General features: G+C 34.3%; 3 protein-coding genes across 3 annotated transcripts; all 3 read left to right on the top strand.

Moving 5' to 3' along the window:
* Positions 1 to 3,930: 3,930 nt before the first annotated feature.
* LOC123700321 (protein ABHD11-like) lies at positions 3,931 to 5,342 on the top strand. Its single transcript, XM_045647503.1, has 3 exons — positions 3,931 to 4,338; positions 4,494 to 4,858; positions 5,201 to 5,342. The coding sequence occupies exons 1-3, from the start codon at positions 3,949 to 3,951 to the stop codon at positions 5,340 to 5,342; spliced, it is 897 nt and encodes a 298-aa protein (XP_045503459.1). The 5' UTR covers positions 3,931 to 3,948.
* Positions 5,343 to 5,696: 354 nt separating this feature from the next.
* On the top strand, positions 5,697 to 7,430 carry LOC123700413 (protein ABHD11-like). Its single transcript, XM_045647623.1, has 3 exons — positions 5,697 to 6,129; positions 6,373 to 6,743; positions 7,298 to 7,430. Exons 1-3 carry the CDS (start codon positions 5,731 to 5,733, stop codon positions 7,428 to 7,430), a joined length of 903 nt encoding a protein of 300 aa, XP_045503579.1. The 5' UTR covers positions 5,697 to 5,730.
* Positions 7,431 to 7,965: 535 nt separating this feature from the next.
* LOC123700283 (putative nuclease HARBI1) lies at positions 7,966 to 9,818 on the top strand. The gene is made up of 5 exons (XM_045647457.1): positions 7,966 to 8,222; positions 8,317 to 8,585; positions 8,662 to 8,817; positions 8,932 to 9,088; positions 9,268 to 9,818. Exons 1-5 carry the CDS (start codon positions 7,966 to 7,968, stop codon positions 9,506 to 9,508), a joined length of 1,080 nt encoding a protein of 359 aa, XP_045503413.1. The 3' UTR covers positions 9,509 to 9,818.
* Positions 9,819 to 10,849: the final 1,031 nt, after the last annotated feature.

Here is a 10,849-nt window from a genome sequence, read left to right as displayed (position 1 = left end):
CTTATAGTTTCCGAGTAAATCGGCTGTGACAGACGGACAGACGGACAGACGGACATGACGAAACTATAAGGGTTCCGTTTTTGCCATTTTGGCTAGGTACGGAACCCTAAAAAGCCCCATTATTCTATATTTTTTACCTACTTTTTCATTGTTTCTTGTCAAAGAAAATGTTAGAAAACCATTTTAAAAATAAACCGGAACATATTAAGCGTGTCCCAGACAGACGCGGCCTGCGGTGGCGGTGGCAGTGGCGGTCAGTTGGATGACTTGAAAGTTCTAGGAACGACATAGACAGACGCGGCCTGGACGCGGTCACAGCGCGGCTTACCGCGGCCGCAAGCCCCGCCCTGTCCGCCACCGCTTCTGTGTGAATGAGCGCGCGGACATGAGGCGGTCATTACGCGATCAGTTGTAAATTTTTGCAACAGGCCGCGTGTACCGCGTGAAATTATGCCTATAAACACTGAGTTGTTTATTCAAACAGTGCAAAATTACCCAGTTTTGTATGATACATCACATAAAGACTTACTACTCTTACGTACTCTTATGAAATAGCTCTGTATAATTGGCGCATGCTGTGTCAACCTCTAATTATTTGTTACTTTATCGCAAGAACTATATGTTATATAATAATTATATTAAAAAATCATTGTAAACAAATGTTGGTTGACCAAATAAATATATAAATAAATACTAAAAAAACAACAGAATTAAAAACAAAATATGGGCAATAAAACTTCGTACGATTGGCCATTACTAACGTCCACTTGCAGGTGAGACTCGAGAGCTAATGTGCCGCTGTAGGTTAGAATGACCGCCACCGCGGCCGCGGCAGTATATTGTTATCACGGTCAAGCAAGAAGGCAACAGCAGATCGCCACCGCAGGCCGCGTCTGTCTGGGACAGGCTTTATAATAGAGCCGTTTGTTTTATAAAGCCTGTCCCAGACAGACGCGGCCTGCGGTGGCGATCTGCTGTTGCCTTCTTGCTTGACCGTGATAACAATATACTGCCGCGGCCGCGGTGGCGGTCATTCTAACCTACAGCGGCACACTAGCTCTCGAGTCTCACCTGCAAGTGAACGTTAGTAATGACTAATGGCCAATCGTACGAAGTTTTATTGCTTTTATTGCCCATATTTTGTCTTTAATTCTTTTGTTTTTTTAGTCTTTATGTGATGTATCATACAAAACTGGGTAATTTTGCACTGTTTGATTAAACAACTCAGTGTTTATAGGCATAATTTCACGCGGTACACGCGGCCTGTTGCAAAAATTTACAACTGATCGCGTAATGACCGCCTCATGTCCGCGCGCTCATTCATACAGAAGCGGTGGCGGAGAGGGCGGGGCTTGCGGCCGCGGTAAGCCGCGCTGTGACCGCGTCCAGGCCGCGTCTGTCTATGTCGTTCCTAGAACTTTCAAGTCATCCAACTGACCGCCACCGCCACCGCCACCGCAGGCCGCGTCTGTCTGGGACACGCTTAAATTTTACACTGGGCGAGTTAAAAAATAGATAGACGAATATAAAGATCAAGTAATAAGACTCTTGAATGCCTATGAACTTATTCAGGAGATGGTTTATGTCAAGGACCAAGATATAATTGATGCCAATATAAAACCTGTATTTCTTGTATGTCAGGGAGAACCAATGTTTTCAATGTTATTTTTAGCCTTTCTAGGGTTCCGTACCCATAGTGGACTATTTAGACTTCGCTGTTCGACTGTTTGTCTGTTAGTATGTCCGAACAGTTTCACCAGTCTGTATTTCATAAAACTAGGTAGTGAAATTTGCAAAGATGGATGTATTTCTGTTGCCGCTATAACAACAAATAAAACAAAGATTGGGTCGATCAATTATTGTTACCAAGTGGGTGCGAAGGGTGATCATTTTTTTTGAAGTTACTCTTTAGCTTATTTTCCTTTTTTACGAGTCCAATAGACTCTCACTTGACCGATTTTATAAATACTTTAACTTCTGAGTTCTGCATCTTCAGTTCAGCAACATGAACGGTACGTACATGTGATGAGTTTAAAGCATATTAGTTCTTAAAAACGACGTGTGGCACTCGGGGACTGCCGCGGTAAAGCTATTGCATGCTATGCCTTCAAGCCGCACCTCCGCGTCGGAGTGGGGAGCGTGAGGTTTTTTCGTTACGGAATTTCTCGATTCGGTCCCCGCGCTCAAGGCCCGCGATAGAAGCTATGCAATAGCTTAATAATATGACTAGTACCTATTGCTTAGTTCCTAGATCCATTATAGCACAGAATCTTCGTGAGTTCGTGATAAGTATTATATTGAAGAACTCTAGTTCTAGTTCTTCATTGCAACTAGCAGAGTGCGATTACGGTTTATATGTCGCAGGCACATTGTATAATTTCGTAGTTCACAAATGGCATCATTTTGTAAAATGCCGAGGCATGCATTATATTCCATAAATCGTAGTTAGTAAGAAGAGTTCGCAATCATAAATTTTTGGTTTGAACGATTCATAACTGTACAGAAATAGAAGCTTTACGGAACATCATCTGGTTGCTCCTTGAGGACATTTGGAAAAAGTTAATTCTCAGCATTAGTATTACAATATGCCGAACGTTGGTAAATCCGACGACGCCATTTTTGAGAAGCGAAATTATACAATTTGCCTGCGACACATATGATGTACCGTTTGCAGGTCAATTACACTATCACCTATCACCTTCAGCTTCGCTACAACTGAATCTGCAATAGAAAATTCTGACATTCCTTGCGTGGGAAATCTGTGACAGAATAATATTCTATGCTCTAATTTCTCATCAATAAATATTTCCATAATTACTTGTGGAAATTAAAACAGCTACAGCAATTTATCAAGTATTTCGTAAGCTTGATAAATTACAAACAAAATTTGTTAATAACTTCTATGAGGAAAACTCATTACTTATTCAAGCTTGACTGAGATATGTTTTGTTTGTTAAAGAAAATTATATCAAGGTCATATCTGTGGTCATATCAGACTTTTCCTGCATGTAAATCACGATGACGTCATCGTTGGTTAATCACAAGTTGATCACATTAAATGCATTCATAACATCAGTTAGGTGCGATATGAATTAACAAGATTAAGAATCTGTGTGAAATTTGGCTCAGTTCTGCTTGTAATGGTAATAATTAATAAACTTATAAAGATATCCATTTTAAATGGATCATGCTTACCAAATAAATATAATAAACTTTATTCGAAGTTTATAAATAAGTGTAGGTACCTATACTTTGCAATTATATAGGTCAGATACCTTTGAATCGGTCGAATGAATATTAATATGAGTGTCATGACACTATGATTGTATTGTATGGTCATGAATGCTGCTTTGTCGCAGTACTGATAAATAAATAAATATGTATTTATCAGGATTTCGACAAATTTATACTTATAATTGGTTCAAATAAGAATCAATTATACATTCTCATCTCATTCTTTCCCATCAGGTTACCCGGTAGAGTTTGTTTGCTGCTTAGCAATAAGGCGGCCTCTTGTACAAACGAGGCCTTTTTTGTTAATATAATATTTTTGTGATTGTTAAGTACTTTAGTTTGTTCTATAAAGTTTTATAATTAAACAAATTCTTTAAAATATCAACCTAATACCATGGACATGGATGGTAAAAGTTATTTAGCATACGACAACTTTACGGTCACATCAAATATAGGTACAATCAATTATTCTTCTTCATTGTTATGTATTTCATTACAATGATAGGTCCATTTAATTTTTATGCACATAATATGTATTATTTAAGTACTTACTATGCAAATTATAATAATATTAAAACCTCATTAAAAATAGGTAACATGACATAATATGACATAATATTATGTAGGGTACTTTATTTATGACAACTCATACAATAATGTAAACAATGTTAAATAGTTTCATCTCATACCTAATGGATTTTTAATAAAAATGGAATGACAGTTTACGCAATTTGTAAATCGCAGCTTAAAATCATTCCCAAATTTCCTCTTCACTCTATACGAACAGCAGTTAAACTATCGTACAAAATATTCGGCGAAAGCGAAGTAGACCCTGATGATCCACCTATTTTTCTGTTCCACGACCTTTTAGGGACGAAAAAACACTGGGACAGTCTTGGTAAAACTATGGTGAATATGACCAAGCGATCGGTTGTTGCTGTGGATTTGCGTAATCATGGAGACAGCCCTCATGCTAGTTCCCATAAGTATGAAGACATGGCTGACGATATATTGAAATTATTTAAAAAACTATCTGTAGATAAAGCGAGTATAGTTGGTCATGGGATGGGAGGTAGAGCGTCGATGTGTGTTTCATTGATAGACGTAAGTACGAGATGATATTGAAAATAGAAATTATAATGGTGTGTTCAGAAGTTTAACTCGTTACAATATGTAAAAGTATTAACGTGCAATTTATGGGTTGCCATGTGACCTAAACTTTTTGTATTCAAAATAAAGTTGATTTATATTTGTTGTAGCCGGAGAAAGTAGCAGGTTTGTTGATTGTGGATATATCTCCGGTATCTACTTGCAATCATCTGAAAGAATTCACAAAAGTTTTAGCAATCATTAAAGAAATAAATTTCAAAGAACAGAAGAAGATTTGTACAGCAAAACGGCATGTCAAGAAAAAGCTAAAGACCATCATACAATATGACGATACTTTGATGAATAATATACTATCAAATATAATATTAAAATCCAATGGGTTAATAGGATGGTCCTGTAACCTTGATGTATTAATAAAAGATTTTAAAAATATATCATCTTTTCCGAAAATGAAGAATAAAAAGTACTTTGGTCCAGCGTTATTTATCGGTGGACAACTATCTGAATATATACCGTAAGTTATTATAAAGTTAAAAGTATCCAATAGAAATTTGCCAACCGTGACGTCGCACTTGCAGTCGTAAGAAATTCCCATGGGAACTGGGAATGAGATGTTTCACTTTCACCGCAGTAAAAAATTGCACCTACAGCACTTTCTTGTCTCCTAAGTATCTCAAGGCACAAAAATCATTACATAAAATCACTCCATTACAGCTTGAAAAAAAGGGAAAAAAAGAAACTAAACACACATTCACATTTATAATATAATACTAAGGATAAGGATAATGTACCTATAGAAACCTCTACAGCGTAAAATTATCTAGAGCAAAATATTTATTTATTATTTATTTTACAGACCTGATGATTTGAATGGTATTCGTGAAATGTTTCCACGTGCCGTGATCTCCTATATACCTCAAACTGGACACAGTTTGCACATTGATGACCCAAAAAGCTTTTTAGAGGTTGCTATCGCTTTCCTTAGGACTAATGAATAAAGATTTAAATACTTCTTTATGTTTTTTATTGCACATAGGTATTTGTTTAAATGACAATTAATCACAGCAATTAATCATTTACTACATGAAATTAATTATTAGCGATTCATGAGCTAACTAGGTGTTAAACTTTACAATAAGTATATTAAAATAATTGTTTAAAATTTTAGGAGTGTTGTTGTCTTTCTGTGTTGTTAATTAAAGCCTAAAAAAGTAGGCAGATACTTGGCAGATACTCTCATATTTAAAAAAAAATATAACAAATGACATATTTTACAAGTCATCTTGCTCATCGAGCACGTCAACCATAGATTACTTGCTGCATGTCGTCGTAAACTAGTCCGCTAATATATTATGTTCCTTGATTATAAATAGTATAAGTTATTGCATGACTCCTCTATTTTTATCGAAACTTGCAAACAAAGTTTTTTTCTTAAAATGTTTGCCTTTGACGAAATATGATCAGTCAAGATCTGCGGTTGACTTGGTGTATAAAGTTCATGGAAACGAGAATTACAATGTTGCACCTGTTATTATCATACATGGATTGTTGGGTATGAAGAAAAATTGGGAGAGTGTCTCGAAAAGGATCAATGAAAGCAGTAGTAAAACTGTAATAGCGGTCGATGTGAGGAATCATGGAGAAAGTCCGCATACTGAATCTCATACATACATGGAATTGGCTAGCGATATATCGAAGCTGATTGCAAAGTTGTCAATAAAGTCTTCACATATTATTGGTCATAGTATGGGAGGTCGGACTGGCATGGTTTTGGCGCTGACCGAGGTTTGATATTGATTCATATCCGTGAACCTTTAGCCTTTCACCGTATCCTCAATTAACATCTTTTAGTTAAAGTTCAAAAATATTATAAATATGATTCATTGTTATAAAAAACCACTTTAACTACGTGGTCTTATATATTTGTAAATATCATGCGATTATTTAAAACTTGAGTTTGGTATATAAATGCCTCAGATGTAATTCGCCTAGTAATATAAAAAAAATATGAAAAAAAAAATGTTTCAGCCTGCGTTAGTGGAGAGTTTAATAGTTGTCGATATATCACCAGTATCAACTGCCGGAATATTGAATGACTTTTTTCCTAAATTAATAGGAGTTATGAAGGCAGTCAATTTTAAAGGTGTTAACAATATCAGCAACGCCCGAAGTATAGCTAAGGATAACCTCGTGAAATCGGGTCTGGTTAAGGCAGAATCATCCGGTTTCCTTTTGATTAATGTTGGGTTAAAGCCTGATGGCTCGTATGGCTGGCTCTGCAACTTGGATGCTCTGAATAAGCATTTTACAGACATCGCTACTTTTCCAAGTGGACTCGCTGGAAAACAGTACTCAGGTCCTACTTTATTTATTGGAGGAGAAGAATCAAATTATCTACCGTATGTTTTAATGCATTTTGCAATCTTTATTATATCAGACATTACATTACACTACGTAACGAAAAAACGTTACACTAAATTTTTTTCCAACCCCGATAAAGAAGTTTCACTTCAAAAAACACAGAAAAAAATTTGTACCTACCTAGATAAGTTAGTGTAAGTGTAGTACAACACAACATTCGATTCAAAAACGGCACACAAAGCCTTCAAAGCACACACGATTCTAAGTCAAAGTAAGATCCTATGATTCAATTATTATCGTGAGTGACAAAGACACTAGCAGTCAATTCTGATAATTAGCAACATTTTAACCAAATTTTAACCTACCGCTCGCTCTAAGAGCGCTAAAAGCGCTTTCAATTTATCTACACCTTTCTTCTAATTAAAATATAATTATTAGGTAGTAGGTACTACACTAAAGATCTGATAGGAAGAAATCAGGCAGAAATATAATTTCACGAAATAAGTATATGTATAAATAATTTATACATATAATTATTATAAATCTATGAAAAATTACGAATTAATTTAAATCAATCACATTATAATTTCAGACGTGAAGATTTACCGGGCATTAAAAAATATTTTCCAAACGCAAAGCTAGAGTACATAAAAGATGTCGGGCATAACGTACATGCTGAAGATCCTAATGCTTTTTTGGAAATAGTTTTAAAGTTTTTTTCATAATATTGAAGATATTTTAATTTATTACATTATTGTTGTATTTTTTTCATGCTTAGTTTTCATGTATGTAAGTAAGTAAATAATATGATCAATCCCCCTATTATTTATTTATATTTACTTCAATAAAAAGTTATAGTATCTCTAATTATTATATATACAGGGTTACTTGTAAAACACCGGCAACCTCGCAGGACAAGATAGCTATAGTAGAGCCATTTTACGCCCGAAATTAATAATCAATCTTGATCCCGTTTTGCCCATCTCTGATTGATATATCAATCCATTTTTCGCATAAATCATGCCAATAAGCGATCCCCGGATTGAGTTTGCTATCTCAAAAATCAGTCAATCTTTGGGAGGGTGAATCACAGATTAAAGGTTGGCCTCTGTTCGAAAGTGACAGTTTGTGCTTGCCAATAACCAATCCGTCCATTTTGACATTTACTTCGATCGGTGTTAATAATCGCAGATACCAATCCTTAAAATTGTACGGTTTGTCGCAAGCTTGTTGAAGTATATAGTACAGAAACATAAAAAAATGGCAAATATATTATTTAGCGACGATAGTGATGATAGCGATATGGAGCTACTTGCTCTGTTATCGGACTCGGATACCGAAACCGATAGCGAAGCTGATGAGGAGAGACAACGCGCTAGTGCTCGCAGGATCAAAAGGGTCAACTATATGCAGAGTCTGGATGATGCTGAGTTCACCTTCAGGTTCAGATTATCTAAAACTGTAGTGAATACTCTGTTAACACAATTGATGCCTTTAGTCCGTGTAACTTCCACCAGGTAGGTACCTACCAACCTATGTAATCTTCAGAAAAATTAAGTTATCATTTTTCATAGATCTTAATTATCCATCTTTAATGTTTTTATTTTATAGGAATCACGGGGTTTCACCACTACATCAACTGTTATTAACATTGAGGTTTTACGCATTGGGCACAATGTTAATTTCTGTAGCTGACTTTGTTGGAGTCTCTACATCAACAGCAGGCCGAATTGTACGCGATATATCATCAGCAATCGCCAGCTTGTATGATGAATACATTGCTGTTCACCAACAAAGTGCAGAAAAATTTTACAGAATTGCTCGGTTTCCTCGTGTTCTTGCTGCAATTGATTGCACTCATATACGTATTCAGTCACCATGTAAGTTTTTGATAGCTTATTACACATTTGAGTTTGTTATTATTTAATTACTGACCTAAATTATGGTTACATGCAGGTCAAATAATAGGAGAAGAATTTAGAAATCGCAAGGGTTACTTTTCCTTAAATGTGCAAGCAATCTGTGATGCTGATCTAAGATTCATGAATGTAGTTGCTCGATGGCCAGGTTCAACACATGACGCCACAATTTTCAACAACTCTGTTCTTAGAGGTGTGTAATGTGCAGTTATGCATTAACTTTTACTATACTCATTTATCTTTTTAAAAGTTGTAAGAAACCTTAGTAAATATCTATAAACATATAATATTGTCTACTTGTTTACAGCTCAATGTGATGCAGGTCTGTTTGGTAACCGCTGGATGCTTGGTGACAGTGCTTATCCAAATAGATCTTATTTATTAACACCTGTTTTAAATCCTGTTAATGAAGCAGAACAGCGATACAATGAAGCACACATAAGAACTAGAAATACCATAGAGAGGTAATTTCATAAACAACTTTAATCCCTAGGATTCTAAAGTTAATTCAATAGTTTAATTTGATGGACTCCAACACAATCTTAGTATAATAGGACCTACCTAGGCTAGTAAGGTTAGGAGCTACACAAAATTTTGTGTGTAGTGAAGCAGTTCACCATAATATATTATTTCTTTATTTCAGAACATTCGGTGTTTGGAAGCGACGATTTCCTGTAGTGGCGCTTACATTGCGCTTATCCTTACCAAAAGCGCAAGCAGTAATTATTGCCACTGCTGTGTTACACAACATTTGCAGGAACAATAATTTGCAAGAACTTTCTTCTGAAGTAGATTTACCACCAGAAGATACTAATTTTATAGATCTAAATAGTGAAGTCACAGATGTCCAACAAAGAGCAGTCCTTATTAGTAATTATTTTTAGTAGATTTTTAGTAAGCTTATTTTAAAACTATCAGGTAGGACAAATCTGCCCTAAAAAGTTATACCTAACTATAGTTAAATTATAATTAATTTATTTTGACTAGTTGATGAAGGAGGAGATTAAAACCATCTCATCAAAATTATTAGCTACTCCTTAATTACCCCTAATGTAACAGTAAACAATGTCTAAAACTAATTGATTCAAATTCAGAATTATTTATTTCAAACAGGCCAAACTGTTGCTTTTATGACATGTCAAGACTGACCACCGGTTCAATCACAATATCAATGTACCTTTACCTTTATTACAATGTAAAAACTGACTTTGTAATTTCTAATCATTTATGCATCATCTTTGTTAAAATATAAAGATGAATATTTTGTCTTAGTCTATATTATTATAAATATACTGTGAAGAGGTACAGGCACACAAAAGGGTGACTCAATAAAGAAAAACAAAGTAAGGATATTGTATCTAGCTTTATGTAGAATTTTAAATAAATTATACAACAAATAATAGTTATATTACTGCAAAAATACAAAGACAGAAAAAAGATTATGAAGAGGAAACATTTCCTGTATTTCCATTGATTAATTATCAATGTATTATGAAGTACTTACTATTAATGTGTCTTTAATAAAATACATGTAAAAACTATCTTAAATCTATGTACATAGTAAATTACCATTACAAATGAAGTAAAAAGTATTTATGTCGACATGTTTAAGTTTTAGTTTTAAGTTCTGTGTAAATTTTACTGGAAAATAAATGGCTTATTCAAACTCAAACATTTATTTATTCAATTAGACTTCTTCGAGAAGCACTTTTGAAACGTCAATACATATTTTTAACATTTACCATTTATTTATAAACTATTATTATGTAGTAAGCTTCCCCAGTTTCCAAAATCCCAGCTATTAAAACAGTACTTAGATGCAAAGCAAATGCAATTCAAAAAGTGTAATTACTACCTACTATGTTGAATAATATAATATTTGACTTTTAATATTATCAGCTTTTTCATTGAATGTCTTTAAATTATTTCGAAAAAACTCAAACTCAAATATTTATTTATTCAATTAGACTTCTTATAGAAGCAATTTTGAAACGTCATTACATATTTTTAAAATTTAACAAAAAAACTACAAAATCATACTATTTAAGTATTTATTACCTACTTTTTTATTTTCTCTAATTCTAGTTTTAATTTTTCTATTTCTAGCAAAAGTTGGGCATTCTTTAATTTATAATTATTTTCATTTTCTAAATGAATATTAGTTAGTTTTGCATCCAAGCACTGTTTTTTAGCTAAGAAATACTCAGCTATGGCATTATTTTTGG

The sequence above is a fragment of the Colias croceus genome, chromosome 19 (assembly GCF_905220415.1).
Source record: "Colias croceus chromosome 19, ilColCroc2.1".
Lineage (NCBI taxonomy): Eukaryota > Metazoa > Arthropoda > Insecta > Lepidoptera > Pieridae > Colias > Colias croceus.
This window is presented reverse-complemented; position numbering and strand designations above follow the sequence as displayed.

Coding starts and splice junctions, on each gene's coding strand:
- LOC123700321 (XM_045647503.1), top strand. CDS start 3,949: ATGACAGTTTACGCAATTTGTAAATCGCAGCTTAAAATCATTCCCAAA. Junction 4,339..4,493: donor TGTGTGTTTCATTGATAGAC/GTAAGTACGAGA, acceptor TATTTGTTGTAG/CCGGAGAAAGTAGCAGGTTT. Junction 4,859..5,200: donor CAACTATCTGAATATATACC/GTAAGTTATTAT, acceptor TTTATTTTACAG/ACCTGATGATTTGAATGGTA.
- LOC123700283 (XM_045647457.1), top strand. CDS start 7,966: ATGGCAAATATATTATTTAGCGACGATAGTGATGATAGCGATATGGAG. Junction 8,818..8,931: donor CAACAACTCTGTTCTTAGAG/GTGTGTAATGTG, acceptor ACTTGTTTACAG/CTCAATGTGATGCAGGTCTG. Junction 9,089..9,267: donor ACTAGAAATACCATAGAGAG/GTAATTTCATAA, acceptor TCTTTATTTCAG/AACATTCGGTGTTTGGAAGC.
- LOC123700413 (XM_045647623.1), top strand. CDS start 5,731: ATGACTCCTCTATTTTTATCGAAACTTGCAAACAAAGTTTTTTTCTTA. Junction 6,130..6,372: donor TGGTTTTGGCGCTGACCGAG/GTTTGATATTGA, acceptor AAAATGTTTCAG/CCTGCGTTAGTGGAGAGTTT. Junction 6,744..7,297: donor GAAGAATCAAATTATCTACC/GTATGTTTTAAT, acceptor TTATAATTTCAG/ACGTGAAGATTTACCGGGCA.